General features: G+C 34.5%; 1 protein-coding gene across 1 annotated transcript in view; it reads right to left on the bottom strand.

Annotated features, from left to right (window-relative positions):
• The window catches only part of ADAMTS3 (ADAM metallopeptidase with thrombospondin type 1 motif 3), a 280,288-nt gene that overhangs the window by 245,371 nt on the left and 11,073 nt on the right, over positions 1–23,844 (bottom strand). Inside the window, exon 3 of the mRNA XM_051967378.1 lies at positions 4,665–5,071. Within this exon, the coding sequence (XP_051823338.1) occupies positions 4,665–5,071 (407 nt within the window). The remainder of the gene's footprint in view (positions 1–4,664; positions 5,072–23,844) is intronic.

Genomic DNA, 23,844 nt, shown 5'->3' with positions numbered 1-23,844 from the left:
TAATATACACTAAGTTCAATACTCTACACCACCTTCCTAGAAGAAAAAACTAAATTTAGTATTCAGAGATATGACTAATCTTTTGAAAATTACTCATGAATTTCAAGTTGACTGTGATTAGGATTCCTATCACTGTAATTGAACCATTATAATATTTACTTTGCCACTTATATTCACCATGGCCTTCCACAATTGGGTTTCTCTGACACAAGTTCTGAATTCAAATTCTATCTTGGACACTTGCCAACTCTGTGATCCTAGCCATGTCACTTAACATCATTCAGACTCAGATTCCTTATCTGTAAAATGGAGATAATAATACTCACCTATTTGAATTATTGGGAAGATCAAATGAGAGAACATATGTTAAGAGCTTTACAAATCTTAAAATACTCTATAACTATCATCATTATTATTTTTATGTAAAATCAAATATTTAAAATTGACCTCCAAAAATGGTGAAGAATTTACTACATGGATAGCATAAATAATTTTTAAAATAGCGAGTAATAATAACAATTAACAGTATAAATAATATATAAACCATAATTGAATGAGAAGGAATATACAAAACCTGATTAATTGCCAGCTTTAGTCATCATAAAATCTTGGAGATTTCTCCATTTTCCAAATAAAGTTAGCCAATTCAGTAAGCATCTGGCCTATTAAAATTTTTTCAAATTTATTTTTTTAAGTGCCACTTTTATACACTTACAGAATCATTAAAAACTAGAGCCAGAGGAGACTCCCTCATCTTATCATTCCTCCCCTTTTTTAAAGTTGTACATAATCAACAAGTTATAATGGTAACTCAGTATATCTATAACGTTTCTTCTTGTAATCAAAACTTAGAACAAAGCTTTATGATGCAAGATTAATGATCTATACTATTTTCCTCATGTTTCACAGTAATGAGACAAAGTTACCATAAGTAGCTGAAAGTAGGATGATATTTACAAAGCAAAATCAAATATTTAGTTTTCCTTTTGTTGTTTATAAGCAAAGTTATTGTTAAACATTTTCCATCACGCTTTATAGTATCCCATTATCATGACTTGAAAAACACTGGCCAATTCTGAATGTAATTGGTTTGAGACACAGTTATATGGAGTAGCTTTGTCTGCTTGACCCCAGAAATCAGAAATAGGAGCAGGGGGTGTAAAGTGATGCAGATAATGTCTTAATATAAAGAAAATATTTTAACTGTTAAAAGTTTCCCCAAAAGAGAATAAGCTGCTAAGTAAAGAATTAATGCTCCAAATCCCAAGCCAATGAAGGTCTTCAAGTAGAGTCTGCAAGGTCACTAGGAGGTCTAGCTGGCCTCTCACATGCCTTCTTTCTCTGTGATTCTGTGTTTTACTCACACAATACTTGAGAGTATCGTTTTTCAAATATCTTAGGGGCTCTTACTTAGGAAACAGTAAGATGTTAGTTTCTTTGACCTCAATAAATTAAGCTCATCGTTCTCATTAATCTAAAAGCTTGATATTTTGAGATTATTAGTGTTCTAGGATTCTATTAGTATTCTGATTTTTGAGATTACTAATATTATAATTTTTAGGGTTTTTTTTGTCTAGATATGACTTTATTAGTGTAGAGAATAAATGATGATCACTGAAGATTCCCAATTGCTAGCATCTCAGTTTTAGGGGGCAATGAAATTTTAAATGAGTTGTCCAAGGTCCCACAGCTTATATCTTACTACCAGCAGGACTTGAGCCCAAGTTTTTCTAACTCCAAGGCTGGTTCTCTATACATCCTCTCCTTTAAGAAATGTAACTACGGGAAGCACTTCCCTACTGCTAGTTAGTAACTAGGAACTTCTTGAATTCATAAAGTAGCCACCAGCAAAAACAGCTCTTGTTCAATATTGTTTTTCAGACACCTGTGATGTAGAAAAGAAACACAAAGTAGAGGGGGTAATCAGGAAACAGAGGTCCTATCTGAGCCATGCACATGTTCTCAAGGCCATGTGCTCAGAGCCTCCACAGAAGCTGCTTGGGAAAGGAAAGGAAGAAAGATTCTCTATCCCACTGGGAACTTGAGGGACACTTAGAATCCAAAGAGACATACTCAAAAGAGAAGAAAGAAGTAGAGGGAAGAGGAGAAGGAAGGAGGGAGGAGAGAGAGAAAGAGAGAAAGAGGAAAGGAGGAAGAAGGAAGAGAAAGAGAAATAGAGACAAAATCAGAGAGACAGACAGAAAGATAAAGACAGGGAGGGAGGATGCAGAAAGCAAGGGAGAGAAGAGGAGAAGGAAGGAAAGAGAGAGAGAGAGAAAGGAGAGAGAGAAAAAGGAAGAGAAAGAAAAAGAAACAGACAGCCAGACAGACACAGACACAGACACAAAGAGACAGATAGACAAAAACAGAGACATTCAGAAACAGAGGGAGAGAGAGGAGGAGGAGAAGGAGGGAAAGGAAGAAGTAAGGAAGAAGGAGAAAGGAAAAAGAAGAGAAGGAAGTGGGAGAGAGAAAATAGACAAAATAGACTAAAATGAAAATGAAGTCTATTTCCCAGGAAAGAAGTGCATTTTAAGAATCTGTCAATGTATGTTTATAATGTTCTGGTTTATCTTTCTGGAGGTCCATATCTGAATTCAGATCCTCCTGACTCCAGGCCCAACTCTCAATCTATTGAGCCATCTAGCTGCCTCAGACAATTCAATTTTCCCAAAGACTCTGGATTACAGTCAGAACAAAATTTATGGTACTAAAATCCAGATCCTCTCTCTTTAAGATCAGGCTCCCTGAAAGACTCAGTCAATTAATCTACTGAGCTAATTATACATATGATATTGGCTACATATGTCTGTATCTGTAGTTGTTTGTTTTTCTCAAAAAGATATCCGTAACAGTACCACTCTTTAACTGTATATTAAGTTCTAAAAATATTTCTCTGAGAGTCTGGGTTCTATTCCTAACTCTGATGTTTCTTATCTGTATGAGCTTACACATGTATATACATATACATACACACATATATAAACATGTACACATATGCTCAGCCAATATGAGATCTAAACCTATTACATGTGGCATATTTGGCTTCTTAAAATAGTTTCTTCAGTATCAGCTACAAACCCTACTAAGCAAAAACAAAATCATTAAAAAGCAGATCCTGAAAATAAGAAATTTACCGATACTGAAGCAAAATTCCATTGAGTTGCTTGTCAGGAAAATGGATAACCTAAGGTTTATGGCAAACTAAATGCTGGCCAGGAGAAATCATAGGATCATAAATATAGACCTGAAAGGGACTCCAAAAACCACTGGCAACTCAAGTAGTTCGGTGAATAGATTACTAACTTGAAAGTCAGTAAGATCTGAGTTTAAATACTGTCAAACACTTAAAAGCTATGCGACTCTGGGCAAAACACTTAAATCACATCAATTTCCTCATCTGTAAAATGGGGACAAAAATAACACCTCCTTCCCAGGCTGTGTAAAGATCACATACATATAGGACTTTGAAAACCTCAAAGTTTTCAGTAATTATTATTATTGTTATTTCTATTATTATCTAGTTTGGTCATTTTATTTTATAGGTGAAGAAACTGAAATTCAAATTGGTTAAGTGAATTTGTTCAAGGTCACACAGATAGGCAGAATCAGAGATGGTCCTCTGCCTCCAGTGTCAATGCTCTTTCCCACATACCCCATTTCCTTCCAAAGAAACAACCTTAGAATTTGAGCATATACTTAGAGACCTTCATTGCTATAGATTTTGGGAAAACAGCTGACAGGGGATATAGGTAAAGTCACCAGCAGTGAACATTTCCAAATAATAGCTATAGATGCAAACCAAAGAACAATCAAGATATAACAATGACAGTAATGTGCCTTTTCATCTTTTCCACCACAATCAGCAGCAGCAGTATATTTAAAAATAAAAAGAAAAAAAAAAAGAAAACTATGTGTGAGCATATACTTACTCACTTACTCACCCAAACTCAAAAAATGCCTTCTTCTGGGTGAAGTACATAGACTGTAAGGAAGGGGTTTTTAGCCTGAGCTCCAGGACGTTAGATAACTTGGGGGACTTTTACATTATATTGAATATAACTGGGTTCCTATATGCTTTATTCATTTAAAGACTTTTTTGAGAAGGATCCATATGCTTCCTCAGATTTGCCAATGGGTTTATGATGTTAAAAATGGTAAGGGGTAAGTGGAGCTCAATTCGTAATTTATAGCATTCACCAGAGAAGATAAGGAATGTTTTGTATCAAAATTCACTTAAAATGAAGGACAAGATTCTGATATAAGATGTATAAGAATCTATATTAATTTGGGAAATGTTGAAATTTCTAAAAATTTTAAAGACACTGATTATTACTAAGAGAATGAAGTAAAACAATAATCATTAGCCTTCCAACTTCAAAACCAACACGTGTTACAATTTTCCTTTGAAGTCTTTGTGTATAATTTACTAGACATAAATAATATGCCGAAGAAACATTATTCCATGCCTTTCCAATTTCTTATAAAGACAGCAGACCAAGTAGACACTCACATCTTTAATGTAGTATCTAATAACTTGAAATAAGTTCCTATCCACCTTTCTCCTGAAACATGCTGAATGACAAGAAATATCTCAGTGAGGGGTTGGGTTGGGAGGAAGAGTGGTAGATAAGAAAAGTGATAAAATGGGGGAGAAATCTTACCAGACCATCACAGTTGCTAATGGCAACAGAAGTTCCTGGGATATCTGTTAAGTCTCCAATATAAGCACAGTTGGTCCATAAAGGCTCTCTTTTCCAAATCCTTTCTGCTTCACTTCCAGGCTGGCTATCATTTAAATGGCTGGGTCTCTCCTCTGTGACCACAGAGCCCTTATGCCACTCCACCATGGCTCCTGGTGCTACTAATTGAGTATTTGGCTTTAGCCGGAGGTGAAAGTCCCTTCCAAAAGCTGTCACGTTGAAAAACAATTGTTCAGGATTGGAAGACACATCCCTTGGTACTCTTTTTTTATGACTTGCAGAAAGAATGTGGGAGAGGTAGTGCCCCTGGAGGTTGGTGCTGATGGGAGTGACCAGCTCGTACTCTCTAGATAGCTTTTTTGGCAAATCTGTGGAAAGAAAAAATATAGCGATAGAACTCTTTCTGTATAAGAGGGCATAATAGAGCTAAAAATATGATGATTAGCAATTACACACTTTACTTGATCCAAAAGGCACATTCCAAATATTTCTTATGTATATTAAACTTTTACTAACCAAATTCAGTAATAATTTACCTATAGCGCTTTCTATCTGACACATCCTGGCCCCTAACGTCTTGTACATACAAGGTATGGGAGGTAAAAATATCTGCTGGAAAGTAAAAGAATAAATAATCTGTTATACACACACAAAAAAGAATCTTCCTGTGATAGAAGTAACCATCTCTAATTCATCTGCTATCCTAGTGTTAGCAAGAGTGCTAATAAGCAAAGAATAGGTGAGAGCAGAAAAAATGAAGGAGAAAGAAAAACAATAAACAAGAAGAGTATTCAGGGAATGATTAATTCAGAGTTAGCTACATTTTCATTTTGTACACCTAACAGATTCTTCCATGAAACATGAACCCAATTAATTACATGGGATTTTATATCAGAACAGTTATCTCTATTACACATTCAAGGACATCAAGAAGACAAATTCTCCAGCTTTTCTGTTAGTTATCTAAATTCCACAATTAGAAATTAGTAACTTTAGTTTAAGCCAAAGAAATCCTATGTCTCCTCTTAAAATACAAATAACCTAGGGGAGTATATTCAACCTTCTCAGCATTAGGGTGAGCTTTCTGGTTACCTGGAACTTCATAAACTCCCACAGTTTTAAATATTTTGATGTAGGTATTTGAGATAGACAGATAAGCAGACAGATAGAAAGAGACAGATATAGATACAAATGTGCATATAAAGATAATATTTATAAAGAGCTTTTCACAGTACTCAACACACAGTAGGGACTATACAACTGCTTATTCCCTCCAACCTTTCCCATGTGTTCTTATGAGTTATGTGTATATACATTTATACATCCGCCCTAAGCTTCAGTCCCAGATCACTTATCCCCTATTTGACATTTCACATCCTAAAGACATCTGCAACTCCTCATGTCTAAAAACTGAACTCAATTATCATTTTTTACTAGAATAGCTTTATAGAAAATAATTTTATCATTCATTACAGTGAATAAAATGCTTTCTTCATGAGAAAGTTAGGCCCAGAGTGGTGAAATTATTTTTTTTAAAGGTCACACAATGACAGTTAATATTCAAACTCAGGCATCCTGTCTCCAAGTTTACTGCTCTTCTCACAGAACCAAACTCTGTTACAAGAAGATCAGGGCCATCTTGATCTGGAAGCACAAATTCCCCAATCATATTTCCAAACTTAGATCAACTTGTGCTCTCTTTATTCTGTTAGTAACTCCCTCCCACTGGACATATTGCACTTCATCCCAGCTTGCCATTCTGCATAACTATAGGCCATGTCCTCTCATAAATTCATGATAGGGGAACTCTCCTAAAAGGCTGGGGAATTTGCTTTAGAATTCTGGGTGTTTTACATATGTGTAAATTGAGATTGAAGATCACTCTGGATAAATACCTCTCTAATGACATCCCTTCCTAATTAGTAATGTGCTACCAAGTACTCATACCCACCATGCATCTCTCCTTTATCTTTAGGGAAGCAAACATTTTTAATTCTTAAAAAAACACTATTTCATTTTGAAAATTTGCTAAATATCAATTCAAACTTCTGTGGTATTATTCAGTACTATTCAGACTGGATGCAATACAATATATTGTAGTAAATGACTGTAGGAATCTGGGGTTTGGTAAACCCAAAGAGCCAAATTTGGGGGATAAAAACTCATTGTTTGCAAAAAAAAATTTACTGTGGAAACTGAAAAACTGTATGGCAGAAACTAGGTATAGTATCTTTCTTTTTTTCCCCCTTCCTTCTAGTGTTCAACAAAATATCTAACCTGGAAATATTTCACACAATTGCACATGTATAACCAACAAGAGATTGCTCACTCGCTTTCAGGAATGGGAGAGAGGAGGAAGGAATAGAATTTGTAACTCAAAACCTTTTTTTTAAAAATGTTTTCCTGTAATTGGGGAGAAAAAATAAAATATTATTTATAGAAAAAAGAAAGCAAAAAGAAAATTACTAAGTTCACCCCTTTTATTTCTCTTTCTTATAGATTAAAAAAAAATGAACCATATCCATTGACACAGAACAGTCCTTAGAAGTATTTTTAAATCCCCAGGGAAAATTTTTGGAACCCACTAGGTTACAGCATGACAATGTGGAGAATATAGTGAAGCATCCTCCAAAAGAATCCATTATTCTTACTTCTCCTTTCAGTGAGAGGACATCTATGACCTTTAAAAGTAAGCCTTTCCATTTATTTTGGGCAGTTTTATGTGGAAGCTTTTCCCAGCATCAAAATTTACCCTTGGCAACTTCTTATTGCTCCTAGTTTGGCCCTCTGGGCTCAAACAGAACAAATCTAATCCATCCTTCATATGACAAACTGAAAAAAAAAATTGAAGGCAACTATTGTACATCCCTAAGTCTTCTCTTAGCTAAGCATGTTGCTTTCTTTCAACTGATGCTCAGGGTCCTTTCCCACTCTGGTAGCAATAGACACTTCTCCTGTTTATCAAAGTCCTTCTTAAACCATGAACCTTCAGAACTGGTTACAATTTCAGCCCCTCCTCTATAAAGACAGTACTTCGTGTCATGAATAAGTAGGTTTTTTTAAACTTACTTTGATGCTGGTTTTCTCCCCACAGATTTCTGCTCTGCTCCTATGTACCCTCTCTAAAACAGAGACTTGAATTTTTTTAGATTGTTATTTTTTAAAATTTGTCTCACCTCTACTTTTCCTTTGTCCTTTAACTTTTCTTTTTTTTATCTTAATAGTATTTTATTTTTTCAATTACATGCTAAAGATAGTTTTCAACATAAATTTTTGTAAGATTTTGATTTGCAGTTTTTTTTCCCTTCTGTTTCTCTTTCCTCAAAACAAAAGGTTATATGAGTGATATACATGCAATCATTTTAAATATATGTCCATATTTGTTATGTTGGGAAAGAAAAATCACAACAAAAAGGAAAAACCACGAGAAAGAAAAAAAGGTGAAAATAGGATGCTTCAATCCACATTCAGTCTTCATAGCTCTTTCTTCTGATACAGACGGCATTTTCCATCCCAACTCTACTGAAATCAGCTTGGATAACTGCATTGCTGAGAAGATCCAAGTGATCATCACACAATCTTTCTACCATTGCTATACAATGTTTTCCTGGTTCTGCTCACTTCACTCCACATTAGTTCATGTAAGTCTTTCTAGGTTTTATCTTTTCACTTTTCTCAGGTAAGCCTATGATTCCTATTCATTCATAAACTCCATCTGTGTGTTAAGTAATATTCTTTTGTGAGTTATTTCTTTGTTTTGTCTTGTTTCTCTTCCTAAGGGTAGAGCTTTTGAAATACTCAGAACTCTCACTTATACTATTATTGTCCTTGCCAATCTTACCATATGCTCTTTACTTACAATATATTAATTCCTAGAAATATCAATTGGTGAAGGAAGCAATGCCAATTGGAAGTACTGTACCATGGCTTGAGACACTGTCTTGAGTCATGACATCAAGTTTACCCTCCACCTTAATCATAATCATTTTTGTAGGAAATTATTAGCACTCCCACATATACATACCTTTTCACTTTATGATGTCTTTCTAGCATCCCATACCTGTTCATTCCTCTTCTCCCCCATTTATACAATCCACCACTGTGCTATTCTTCCCACAAAAAAACACTGATTCACTTATCAGTTCTTCATTATCCTTTAAGTTTCCTTTTATTTTCAACCTCTTAGATGCTTTTTGTCTATGGTAATCTCTTTGTGTTGTTCCTTTTAACCCCTCAATTCAATGTTATTATTATTAGTCATTTCAGTCATGTACAACTCTTCATGACCCCACTTGGGGTTTCTTGGCAAAGATGCTCGAGTGATTTGCCATTTCCTTCTCCAGATAATTTTACAGATGAGGAAACTAAAGTAAACAAGGTTAAGTGACTTGGTCAGAGTCACATAGATGGTAAGTGTGTGAGGCTGGATTTGAACTCAGAAAGATTTCCCTTTTTTAAAAAAGAGGCTATAAACATGAGGACATTATTTATATTAGACTTATTTTAAGAATTATCATTTTATCTTTCCTTTAGTTCATTATTTAGGCTGTTTGCAAATCAAATCTATCATCTTCATCTTTTCCTTTCTGTCTTTGTCTATGTTTCTTTGCCCCACCTTCATCCTAGAATGCTTCTTAGATGCTTTTCTTTCGGTAAAGGTCCATTAAAAAAAGATTATTATACTCAGTTTTGAAAATTATTTTGGGTTACAGTTTTAATTTTTAGCCTATCCTATTCCAGTTCTTGTTTTCTGGGAACTCCAGAATAACATTGGGTTTTTCTAAATTAATTGTTGCTTTGTTTCAAGGTCTTTGTCTTGATACTTGCAAAATGTAGTATTTGAAATTGTAGTTGTGAAATTTAACCACAATATGATTTGGAATCTGATAGAAGAAATTTGCATTGTTTTGATGGTGATATGGATTTCATTAATAATTGCTTTGTCTATGTTTAAAAGTTTTAGACAGTTTTCTTGAATATAGTTTGTCATTCAAATTTTTTGATTTTTCATTTTTTTCTCTGAGACATGGGATCTCAAAATTCTCTCTGTACATCCTTATGTTAAAAATAATCACTTTATTGAGTACAGAATGCATGTGTTCTTTTTAACAATGCATTTTGCATCTTTTTGGCCCAAGTTTTTGCATTAAATTTTTTTTCTATTTCATTTTTGTTTTCAACATTCTGATTTGAAAACTCTGACTTTCAATCTAATTAAGTAATTTCATTCCTAATGCCTTCTCATAAAAGTTGTATCTTCTGGAATTCCTTGTTACTATTTCATGATCTCTGAGGAATAAGCAGGATTCTTTTTTTAATGGAGAATTTTAGTTCATTTTCCTTCCTTAAGTAATATTTGTTCATTATACTATCCTCTCCTATCAGTTTTATGATTTTTCCTTTGAAAATTGATTCTTGAGTTATTTACTTATGAGCTAGATTTTTTTACTCAAGTCCTTGATCTTTAGTTAATTAAACCTTTTAATTTTTTTTTGTATTGCCAGACAATTTTCTCCAGTTTTTCTTCCAATTCTTTGGATTCCTCTATTCCATTAAAAGTGATATACAGATTCCTGAAGCTGGGCAACCTCAGCCTCTTCAAGGTGGAGAAGAACAAGGGAAGACTTGACTCAAGTTCCTGCTCAGAATAAACTGGGTAGACTGAGAAGGAACAGGGATAAAGAACAATAATTGGGTCCAGGAGGATTTTTTTATCATCCTTTCCTCAAGAGGAAGTTTTTTCTCCACCTAGGCATCTCTGCCATTGTTCTGCTGTTCCCAATATCTATCCCATTCAAATAGCAAGTTTCCCTTTTCTCCCCATGGCTGAGCAAAATAAATATCTATCATATCAGAAGAGATAAGATGAATTTGGGATGAACTTATTGCCATAAGGAGATTCAGCAGGAACCTCCTCACCTGCACTTCCCCACTTGCACCTGGAAGTACAAGTCCACATAGCTATTTCATCCCGCTGCACTCAACACAGAAAGTGTTATTATCTCTATAATAGCAACAACAACCCTCTTTCCTTCATTCCATTCCAGGAGACCCTTTCTAGTCCAAAGTTGCCAAGAGTTTATTGACTCTCTAGAAATAAAAAACATGAGATCATTGCTGAAGCTATACCACTCAACTTTCTCTGATAGCTACAATCAAAAACTGACCCAGGTGTCAGACTAAGCGGGGTATAATACCAACATTTTCATTATCCCTTCCCTCAAAAGCTGTAAAATCCTAGGTTAACAAGAACTAAACTCAGAGACCTCTCATAAGGCAAGTATTTTGTAAATTTAAAAGTTTTATGCAAATGTGAGCTATAGATTTATGAATGCACACATATATACACATAGGGGAATGTGAAAAATGCTTAACAATCAGCCCTCCAAAAAAAAGTATACATAAAACATCTTTAAGTTGAATTGCATTTTTACATTTTATTTTTAAATTTAATTATATTTATTTTAAGTAAATATTTGTAATGTCTACTTATTTAGCTTTGCTGATATCTGAAAATCAGCAAAATCTACAAATCAAGTCCTGATTGGCAGCATTTGCAGATTTCTAAGATATAAATGCTTACTTTGAAAATTTACAACATATTCTTTATTGCTACACAACTTTATATATATATATAGCAATAAATAATAAAAATAATGTAGCAATAAAGATATGTATATATATGTGTATGTATATATATATATACATATATATACATACACATATATATACATATCTTTATTGCTACACAAGGGGGCATGGAACATCAAATTATGATTTCACTAATCAGAGGAAAGGGGAAGACTATTAATGCTATTAATGCAGGTTATCATCTTTTCTGCAATTTATACTGTTAGAAAATTCCAGGGGCAGCTAGATGGCACAATGGATAGAACACAAGTCCTGAAGTCAGGAAGACCTGAGTTCAAATCTAGCCTCAGACCCTTAACACTTCCTAGCTTAGTGAACCTAGGCAAGTCACTTAATACCAATTGTCTTGACAAAAAAAAAAAAAAAAAGAAGAAGCAAAGAAAAAAGAAAGGACCAATGAGATGTTGTCAATAGTCAGTCAGTCAACAAACATTTAATAGGTGCCTAAAAGGTACTAAGCACTGTGCTAAGTGCTGAGAATTAAACAACAACAACAACAACAACAACAACAAAAAAAAAAAAAACTGGCATGTCATAGCCTTGAAGGAACATATTCAATCTAATGGGAAAGACAACATGCTAACAATTAGATATAAACAAGCTGTATACAGGATACATTGGAGATCATTAACAAAAATAATACTAGCCCTCAAGGAGCACATTCAATCTAATGGAGAAGACAACATGCTAACAATTGGATATAAACAAGCCATAGAGAGGATAAATTGGAGATAATTAACTGGTAAGATAGTAATATTAAGGGAAATCTGGAAATACTTTTCAGATTTTAGCTGAGACTTGAAAGAAGCCTGGAAAGCCAAGAGACAGATGAGAAGGTACAAATTTTAAACAAAAGGAACCAGCCAATCAAGAAACCTATGGAACTAGATCACAGAGTACATGTCAGAAGACCAGAAAGTAGGGGTGGGGGTGGCTAGATGGCACAGTGGATAAAATGCCAAAGTCAGGAAGATCTGAGTTCAAATTCATCCTCAGACACTTAATACTTCCTAGCTGTATGACCCTGAGCAAATGCCTTGCCGAAAAAGAAGACTGGAAAATGTAAGTGACTTGCTCAGAGTCCCACCAGAACTGAAGTCTTTGTCATTTCAAATCTAGGTCTTTACCCATTATGCTACTGCAGGACAAATTAGTGATGCATCTATATCAAAGGCTAGCTATAAAGGCATTTACTTTACAAAAGAATACACACTAAACATGCAACAAATTGGCCTCAAAAATAATTTCAAGTGAACATTTTTCAGTAGCTAAAGAAACTACTCTAAAAATAGTTTTCAGTTGTCTTGTTCAGAGTGACAACGCCATCAGCAATGAAAAGAGGCTGAAACGAAAAAAATGAGGTAGGATGATGGTCTCAAGAAGACATATTAAGTAATTGGCCAAACAGAAAGGTCTTCTATGGTCTGTAAATATAGAGATGAAAAGGAAGCATCTTTTCTCAAAAGCAAGTAAAATTAATTGTGACATGTGCAGAAATTTTTAATCCTGCCAAACTTTTTGGCCCACTATATTTCTAGACTCTTATCATTTCAGTCCCAAGAAATATGTTCATGAGTTTTCTATCCCAGCTGCAAATCTTTGTTTTACTTCCAAAGAAGGCACATGTTAATTTTTTGTTCATTATTAGGAAAGAGGAAACAAATAGTTGTGATCTTAAAATTCTTCTCATTTTTTTCATCTAGTTTTGAAAATAAACTTCAATTGCCCAATGTTTGTGTTCAAGAAAGACATTTAGTTAAGAACAGCACATTCTTTTCAGTGCATAAAATCAGGTAAGGAGGGAATTTAAAGAGAGAGGAAAATATTTTGAAGGAAAATATTGTGGTAATTTTAACTTTGTTCAATTTATATTAATGTGGTTAGCTTACTGATAAATGTAGAAAAGAGCTCTTTAAAAAAAAATCATACCAGAAAATGAGAATGTTAATATACTAATAGTAGCTCTGAGAGCACATTCTTTTTAAAAACATTTGGAATTAGTACTGTTCATGATCATCAGAAATATTTATTGGTCCATGACCTGTCCTGAGCCCTGTACAAAATAAATTATCAAGAGATAATCCTGACTTCTAGGAGCCAAAATGGCAGAATAAGCAGTAAATCACCACAATTCTCTCATATTCACCTCCATATAACCATAATATAGCACCGTGTAACAAATGCTGGAACAGCAGAACCAACAAAAAGATGGGGTGAAATAATTTGGAAGATCTCCAAGAAAGGTCTGTCCCACTCAGGCAAAAGAGGAATGCAGTCCAAGATAGGAAGTATTCCAGCAAATTAGCATCAAGCCCTATCTTAGTAAAACAATGGGAAATCCTGAATCCCAGTGAAGTGGAACAGGTAAACCTCAATACAAGGATGTCCCCTCCCCATACCATAACATTGCCAGGGGAATGGGCAGACTCTAGTTCCCAGAACCACCATATGCTTCAGAGAGCCTTGGGCAAACAGGCAACCTCCAGTAGCCAGACAACCACATGCTTCAGTGTAGCCCCAGAGAAATGCAGAAACATCCCATTTTACACACACCAGACAACACTTTTAGGACCCCAGGTCAATACCAGGTAAGATGTCAGATCCCTAGAGTCTCCAGCAGCACCAGCCACCATTACCACCCTATTCCATCAGTACAGCACCAGACACAAGGGTCCTTATTGGGCTTCAGGACATAATCAGTGCAGCATCAGGTAAACAATCAGAGCCTACAGCCCTTCACACAAGAAACCTAAGATACTGCCCCTTCCACTCTGGAAGCAGAGCTCAAATTTAAAAGAAAGGAGAAAAAGTCAAAAAAAGATGACCAAAAAATAGCAACCAAAAAAAAAATCTGATGATAAAAAGTTATTATAGTGACAGGAAGATCAAGACACAATCTCAGAAAAGGACAGCAATGTCAAAACACCTATGGGCAAAACTCCAAAGAAAAATTGGAAATAGTATTAAAAAGGAGCTTAAAAATCATGTAAGAGTGGTAGAAGAAAAAATCAAAAAAGAAACAAGTAATGAAAAAGAATTATGAAAAAAAAGTCAATGCCTTGAAAGCAGAAAACAGTTCCTTAAGAAACACAATTGTTCCAATGGAAAATGAGGTAAAAAAAGATAACTAGGGAAAACAACTCCTTAAAAATTAGAATTGGGTTATGGAATATTATTGTTCTGTGAGAAATGATCAGCAAGATGATTTCAGAAAGGCCTGGAGAAACTTACATGAACTGATGCTGAGTGAAATGAACAGAACCAGGAGATCAATGTACACGGCAATAGCAAGATTATATGATGATCAATTCTGATGGACCTGGCTCTTCTGAACACTGAGATGATTCAGGCCAGTTCCAGTGATCTTGTGATGAAGTGAGCTATTTGCACCCAGAGAGAGGACTCTGGGAACTGAGTGTGGATCACTCTTTTTGTTGTTACTTGCTTGCATTTTGTTTTCTTTCTCTTTTTTTTACGATTTGATTTGATTGTTCTTGTGCAGCAAAATAATTGTATAGATATGTATGCATATATTGGATTTAACATATATTTCTATGATGTCTAACATATATTGGACTACTTACTATCTAGGGGAGAGGGTGGGGGAAGGAGGGGAAATTGGAACACAAGATTTTGCAAGGATCAAAGAATTATCCATGCATATGTTTTGAAAAATAAAAAGCTTTAATTTAAAAAATCTGAATTGGGAAGGGCAGCTAGATGGCCCAGTGGACAGAGCCCAGGCCTGGGAGTCTGAAGAATCTGAATTCAAATGCCGCTTCAGACCCTTAACACTTACTAGCTGTATGACCCTGGCCAAGGCAAGTAGAAGCTAATGACTCTATGAGACATCAAGAATCAATAAAATAAATTCAAAGAATGAAAAAAATAGAAGAAAATGTAAAATATCTCATGGAAAAAACAAGTGAACTGGAAAATACATCCAGGAGAGACAGTGTCAGAGTCACTGGACTACCTGAAAACTATAATCATAACATAGCATATTTCAAGAAATTATCAAGGAAAACTGCCCTGATATTCTGGAAACAAAGGGCAAAATGCATTGAAAGAATCTACTGATCACCTCGGGAACCAATGGGAAATCCTGAGTTTCAATAAAGTGGAACAGGTAAACTTCAGTACAAAGATGCCCCCTCCCCATACCTCAGCATTGCCAGGGCAATTTACAGACTCCAGCTCCAAGAACATCATATGTTTCAGCATAGCCCTGGGCAAACAAGCAACCTCCAGTAGCCAGGGAGCCACAGGCTTCAGTGTAGCCCCAGAGAAATGCAGAAATACCCCATTGGCCTCTGCACACAACAGACAGCCCCATTAGGACCCCAGCTCAACACCTGGTAAGATGCCAAGAAAGAGATTCCAAAATAAAAACCCCAAGGAACATTATACCCAAATTACAGAACTATCAGGTCAAGGAAAAAATACTTTAAGTGGCCAGAAAGAAACAATTCAAATATCAGGGAGCCAAAATCAGAATTACACAAGACTTAGCAGCTGCAAAATTATAGGACCAGAGGTCATGGAACATGATGTTCTGGAAGGCAAAGGAGCTAAGACTACAACCAAGAATCACCTATCTGGTGAAATTAAATATAATATTTCAAGGGGAAAAATGGTCATTCAATAAAATAGAAGATTTCAAGCTTTCTTAAGATTAGAATTAAACAAAAAATATGATCTATAATCAAAACCCAAGAAAAGTCTCAAAAGGTAAAAGAGGAAAAGAAAGCATAAAGGATTCAATGGAGCCGAACAATTTATACCCCTACATAGAAAGATGATCCTTATAATATGTAAAAATTATATCATTAATAATATAGCAAGGCGGAATATACATAGACAGGGGGTATGAGTATAAATTGAATGTGAAAGAATGACAAAAAATAACAAAGGTATAAGAAAGAGTAATACACTCGCTGCAGAAGGAAGGTGCAGGCAGAATAGAATAAATTATTTCACACAAAGATGTACCCAAAAACCTATTAGAGTAGAGGGAAAGATGGGAGAATAGGCAATGGGCATTACTCGAACTTTATTCTCATCAGTACTGGCCCAAAGAGGAAATAATATACACAAGCAATTGAATGTAAAAATCTATCTTACCCAAAAGGAGAAGTAGAAGGGGAGGAAATTAAGTAAAAGGGAGGAGGACTGACAAAAAAGTAAGGCAGATCAGAGGAGATGGTAGATAAAATCAAAACACTAGTGAGAAAGAAAAGGCTGAAAGGAGAGAGAGAACAAAAAGAAAGAAAAATAGAATAGATGAAAATACACAGATAGCAGTGAATGTGAATGGAGTGAACTATTCTATAAAATGGGAGCCAATAGCAGAGTAGATCAAAAATCAGAATCCTACAACATGTTGTTAATAAGACACACACGTGAAGCAGAGACACACCCAGAGTAAAGGTAAAGGGCTGAAGCAGAACCTATTTTGCTTCAGCTGAAGTAAAAAAACAAAAAACAAAAAACCAGAGGTAGCAATTCTGATCTCAGACAAAGCAACAGAAAAAACAGAATTAATCAAAAGAATTAAGGAGAAATACAACATTTTGTTAAAAGGTACCAAAGATAATGAAGTAATATCAATACTAAATATGTATGCACTAATTAGTATAGCATAAAAATTCTTAAAGGAAAGGTTAAATTAATTATAGGTCTATCAACAAAAAATAGACAAAGAAGATGACAAACTATAAAATAGATCATTTTGAGTATATTAAATTAAAGGGCTTTTGCACAAACAAAATTCAATGCAACAACGATTAGAAGGAAAGCAGAAATCTAGGGGAAAAATCTTTACATCAAATGTCTCTGCTAAAGGCCTCATTGCTCAAACATATAGACAACTGAATTTATAAAAATATGAGCCATTTACCCAATTGATGAGTTGTTAAAGAATATAAACAGTTTTCAGATGAAGAAATCAAAGTTATTTACAGAGATATGAAGTGCTCTAAATTACTTTTAATTAGACAAATTAAAACAACTTTGAGGTACCACCTCACATCTATCAGATTAGCTAATAAGACAGAAAGGGAAATGATAAATGTTGGAGAGAATGTGGGAAAATTAGGATATTAATCCACACTCTTGGAGAAGTTGTGAAATGATCTAACTTTTCTGGAAAGCAATTTGGAATTGTGCCCAAAGGACAACCAAACTGTGTGTACCCTTTGACCTACAATTACCACTGAAGAGATCACAAAAAGGAAAAAAGACCTACATGTGCAAAAATATTTGTTACAGTCTTTACATACTGGCAAAATGCTAAAAATTGAGAGCATGTCTATCAATTGAAGAATGGCTAAACTTGTGATATGTGAATGTTATAGAATACTATTATGCAATAAAAAATTATAAATAGGCAATTTCAGAAAAACCTGGAAAGACTTGTGTAAATTGATGCAATATGAAATGAGCAGAACCAGGAAAACATTGTACACAATATCATAATATAATGTGATGATCAACTATGAATGGCTCGGTGTTTCTCAGCAACACAATGATTCAAGACAAGTATAAAGGACTCACAAAGGAAAATGCTATTCACATCCACATAAAGATTTTTTTCACTTTATTCTTTTTCATTTTTTTGCCCTTTTGATCTATTTTGTCTCTTACAACTGTGACTAATATGGAAATATGTTCTATATGATATCACATGTATAAAGTATGTCAAATTGCTTGCCATTTTAGGAAGAGGGGAAGAGAGAAAGAAAAGCAAGAGAGGAAATTTTGGAACTCAAAATCTTGTAAAAATGGAAGCTAAAATCGTAGACATAATTGGGGAGAAATAATTTTTTTAAAAAAAGAGATAGATAGTCTCTACCATACAATTTCAAACCAAAAATTCTCCCCCAAACACTCACAATGAGAAGACTTAGAATTAGAAGCAAACAAGAAGAAGCTTCAGAGCCAAGACCTGAAATAAGTAAATTTGGCTTTGGGCAAGAATAGAAACAGAGATGAACCCTGTGATTTAAATGATATAAAGGACTCCCAGATAAGAAAACTTCCTTTACCATCCTTCTGAAAGGTAAAAGCACTTATAGTCAAAAGAGAACAATACACTACACCAAGATCTACACAACCTTCATAGCTTATGATAACCATGAAGAGGTCCAGGTTGGCTCCTCCTGGCTGATCTTCAGCTCTTAAAAATTCTCTGCTTGGCCCAGGAATTCTGTTGTTCAGTTATAACCACTATTGATAGTTCATATCATAGTCTAACCCAAGATTTCCTTACTACTCTATCCTGCTGCCAGTCTTGGGATCACAAGCTTCCCTGAAGGGTGCCAGGGGAGTGGAAAGGACACCTCTCAGGGAATCACATTTTCCTATAGCCCTTCTTCTCTCAGTATTTCTCTATAACTTTTTAGTCTCTGCTGTTTCTACCTATAAGCTTTTAGAAGGCCAAGTCCAAGAGTAACCTGAGGTATATGAACTGACGATGAATTGATCAGCAATGTCAAGAGGCAACCATTACCACCAATCCATCATTATCAACATAGTGTCAATTGGCAACTGTTATCACTAATCTATCATCATCAATATGGTATCAGTAAAGCAACTAGTACCCAGCAGATGTCAAGTGATGAATACTTTGACAAGGAAATATAAATGCCAGAAAAAAAAAGTCTTCAACAATGAGTGTAATGATGGCTTTGCTCTTCATATAGCTCACTCTTTTTTTTTTCCTTCTTTCTTTACTTCCTTCCTTCCTTCCTTCTTTCCCTTCTTCCTCTCTTTCCCTCCTCCCCCTTCTGTCCGTACAAGAAATTATACTCTTACCTGCAGGTGCTCTACCTAAAGGAATATAAATTTCGATCACTGAAACTTCACATATCAGTATTTATGAACTACATTTCTTTTTAAGGATTATGCCTTAAACCCAAGTCACTCCAACTCTCATTAATTGGCCAATAATAGGTTCCAGCCCAAGTCTCCTTTGGTCATTGTTTGGGCTCTGGTGGCTCAGAGTGGGTGTAAATAGCAATTATTTTTGGTTTTGGCAATCTTCTCCTCCATTCTTGTGTTGTTTTTGTTTGTTTTTTTTTTTTTTTTTTTTTTTTTTGCTACATAAAAGAGGTCATTTTTTGCCTCATTTTTTGCCTAGCCTTAATCATTGAATTGATGCTGCCTCAGACAAACTGAGACTTGGGAAAGATCTTAGCTTAAAAAGACCAAGGTCCCCCACTGCATTCAGGGCTATCTCTAGTCATCTTGATCTATATCAATGCCAAGGAGAGAGAAAAACTGGTTACTTTGCACAGCTCTGCCTCACTTAAATCAAATTCATTTACAAGTTGTAACATCATCTTTCCAAAGTCTTCTTCAAGAGCAAAGAACAAGCAACATAATCATAATTATTCCAGAAAAAAAAGAAAGAAAAAAATGATCATTTCATTGGGGCAATAAGAATCCAGGGGAAAAAATCCCATTAAAATCATTATAATTTAAACATGTCCATATAATCTATGCCACTTTCAGATCCCTATCAGATACAAGGTTCTGTCAATTCAAAAGAAGTACCAATAAACTTACAAGTCAGAAAACATTGCTATATGTCTAGTTACAGGCTCTTCAATCTCTAATAGACCTTAATTAATCAGATTTTTTCCATTTATAAACTGTTCCCTGAGATTAGATGAAGCATTTCTTGAAGCACATAAAATATAAGTCACTATAGTACCACAAAGAATAATGAAAATTTAAAGTAGAGCATTAATCAATGAAGCTATAGTTTAGGGGGCTATATAATAAATAATAATGTATGTTATAAGTCTATAAAATAGGGTGATGGCGAAGAAAGTGTTCTGTAAAATTTAAAGAGCTATATGAATGTGTTATAATGGCTTTTCTTTGGAATCATGGGATCTTTTGACTCTTAGTGTTGCTGCTGACATCTCTTCAAGTGCCTAACTTCCTTTGTGAGGACCCATGTTAGCAAGAAACCTTGATGAATAAATATATTCTGCATCTAAGGAGCTTTTGTTTGTGTTGAAATAAGAAAAAAGATTCTATCCATCAAAAGCATGGGGCCATTGAAGGTGTTTAACTATCTATGAACTGAACTATCTATTCACTGAACATGAAATATCAAGATAATGGGTCATGATTGAAGATCAAGTACTATGTCTCAAGAACTATTCTCAGAACTTTTTAGTATGGCACAATACCCTAAGTTTCCTCACTTCCATAATTCATTTTTTCCCTAGGGTAATTAAGAGTAGCAAGACCTAAGATTGCAAACTGGATACAATGATATGAAATGATTGTATGAATTATATTTGTTTGTGCTTGTTGGATATCATGGTATAGCAAATGATACATCACCCACATTTTCCTTTTTCATCTCTCTCCCTATACAAAGTCCCCCAAGAAGTTCAATAATACTGAATTTGAAGAAAATATGATTATCATGGACGGAAAAAATAGTTGCCCCCAAAATCTCATAATGATAAAGTAAATGAAACAATTTCAAATAAGAGGGGATCATAAGATTAAAGAATCAGAATGTGTAGGTTTCAATCCCAACTGGATTAATACCTGGGTAACCTTGAAAAAGGACCTTAGTTGGACCTTAGCTTCTTTTTCTATGAAAAGAAGGAGTTGGACAACATTATAGTGAGGAATTCTTCTGATAAAGCCCATGAAATGAGTTATCAAAATGTAGATGACAAATGAGAAGGGTACATTATTAAGGAACAGTGGTGAACTTCCTACTTGAGGAAAACCAGGAAACAGTCTGGTTCAAATCAGCATCTTACACCATATTCCACAACAATTCTAAAAGGATATATAACCTTAATATGAAAGATTATTCTGAGAAGAAAATCACATACATGTCATAGCGACAGGTAGAAAGTATATTCTTAACCAAACAAGCTATTACAGAAGATAAAATAGATAACACAAAAAGAAAATGCTTTTGAACAAATAAAATTAATGTAGCTGGGAGGAGAAAATCAATCCAATGGGATAAAAAAATCTTGTGTCAAACTTCCGGATAAGAATGTGGTATCTAAAAGATATAGATAACCTGCTGGCTATTTATATCATGTTGTAGAGATTGTTTACTAATAAACAGAGACTGAATATTGAATTACAATATTAAAAAATCATTATAAAATAAAGAAGGAAAATGGAATAAAGATGCAAGAAGAACTTTAAAATATAAGAAAAAATGATTGTGGAAAAGAAAAAACACCACATAGACTAATTTATGACCCTACCTATGGGCTGTAGAAAAATTTAAAAGGCAGCAAGAAAATTTGTATCTAGGCTACTGGATGGGAGGAGGATCTCACCAATGGGAAAAGAGAGCTGCTTAAAAATTGTTTTTCAGTCACATCCAACTCTTCTAGACTCCATTTGAAGTCCATTGAAGCAAAGATACTAAAGTAGTTTGCCATTTCCTTCTCCCACACATTTTGCAGATGAGGAAACTTAGGCAAACAGTATTAAGTAATTTCCCCAGGATCATATGAGGTTGGATTTGAACTCACAAAGATTCTTCCTGATTCTTGGCCCACACTCTATCCACCACACCACCTAGCTACCCTAATTTATATTATATACAAAATAAATATAAACAGAATATTAAAGATTATATGATTTTTAAAAATTAGAAAACACCTAGATCATATATCTGTTGCACCTATGTCTGGAGGGTAAAGAAATTGAGGTCATTATAAAAGATAAAATATGTAAAGGCAAGGCTGAGTATGTCAATCAAATCATCTTACCTTCTTACATTAACTAAAGAATGACATTTCTTGATTGAATCAATACATGAACATTATATATAAATAATTCTTTGAAACAAAAATTTTTCAATGAGATACTATAGGAAATTTATCCAGATTGGGATAGGGAAAGGGCATCCTACCCTGTGAGTCTCATATCAAAAAGGAGGAAGGTAATTCAGAACCTGGGACAGCTGAGGATAAATGCAAGGGAGAGAACATTCTACTTAAGTTCCTAGAATGGATTAGATGGTGGAGATAAAGAGCTCTGGACCTTTCAGAGGAAAGAGAAGGGAAAAGGTGGGGAGGGGTAGTGAAGGAGAGGAGAGAAAGAGGGAGACAGATAAAGAAAAGAGAGACCAAAAGAAAAGCATTTATTAAATACCTACTGTGTGCCAGGCACTATGTTAACTGCTTTGCAATGATTATCTCTGATTTTCACAATAACCTGGGAGGTAGATACTTTTATTATTACCATTTTACAGATAAGGAAAATGAAGCAGAACAAGCTTATGTGGCTTGCCCAGGATTACACAACTAATAAATGTCTGAGGCCAGTTTTCAATTCAAATCTTCCTAATTCCAAGTCCATAATTCCATCCCCTGTACCATCTAGCTGCCCAAGGAGATTTTCCAATTCTCTATTAGCAGGTTTCCCCAAATCAGCTGATGGCAGCATATGTATTAAAAACCAAGGATAGATTAGGTGAAAATTCAAAGCTCCACAAAGAATCCAACAGAAAAGCTAGGGTAACATTTTGAAGATGTTAACAAAAGGACTTCCAAGAGGTAAGAATTACCTCTTTGTTAGTGTGATTTCTTAGCTTGGGGCCATGTTACTTTGAAATCTGTATATTATTTATAGAAGAGTATGACACAGACTTTGGAGGAGCAAGGGTTGTTGAAATAAACTACCTTAAAATATACCTTACCTTTTCTGCTACCTTAGAAAAATGCCCTGAGAGATAATTGAATTTGGTTTATTAAATTAAATAAATTATTAAATATAGTGGGGAACATACCAATAAGCACTTGTGAACATGTAGCATTCAAAAAAAAAATCATACCATATTCCTCAGGGCTACCCCTGAGCTCAAAATCATGGACTACAAATAGATAATTTTGTTTCCATGAAATCAAAAAGCTTTATACAAACAAAAGCAACACAACCAGGATAAAAAAGGAAGCAGTCAATGAGGAGGGAAAAAATTTTTGCACCAAAGGTTTTGATCAAGTTTTAAATTTTGTATAAAAATTTCTTAAAATGAAAATTCTAGATTATTAAATACATGAAAGAGAGTTCCAAATCAAGACACCACTAAGATTTCATCAGCAATTTGGGAAAGATGACAAACAACAAGAATGATTAATGAAAGAGGGAAAGAGAGGAACAAGAATATATCATTGTCACAGCTATGATGTGTTCAACTATGTTAGAAAACAATTTGGAATTAATTTAAAAAAAAACAACTAAAATATCAATACACATTGACTCTAATTCCATTGTCAGATATATTCCCCAAGAAACTCAAAGGCAGAAAGAATAACTAGATAGATATAGATATACATATGTATATATGTATATATATGTTTATGTATTTGTGTATACATATATACGGAGAGAAAGAGAGTTGCATTTCTTATGAAGCAAAGAACTGGAAACAAACTAGCTATCCATGGATTACAGAATATTTAATCAGAGTTGTGTTACATGAATA

The sequence above is a fragment of the Antechinus flavipes genome, chromosome 6 (genome assembly GCF_016432865.1).
Source record: "Antechinus flavipes isolate AdamAnt ecotype Samford, QLD, Australia chromosome 6, AdamAnt_v2, whole genome shotgun sequence".
Classification (NCBI taxonomy): Eukaryota; Metazoa; Chordata; class Mammalia; order Dasyuromorphia; family Dasyuridae; genus Antechinus; species Antechinus flavipes.
The sequence above is the reverse complement of the archived record's forward strand: the minus strand, read 5'-3'. Positions and strand labels throughout refer to the sequence as shown.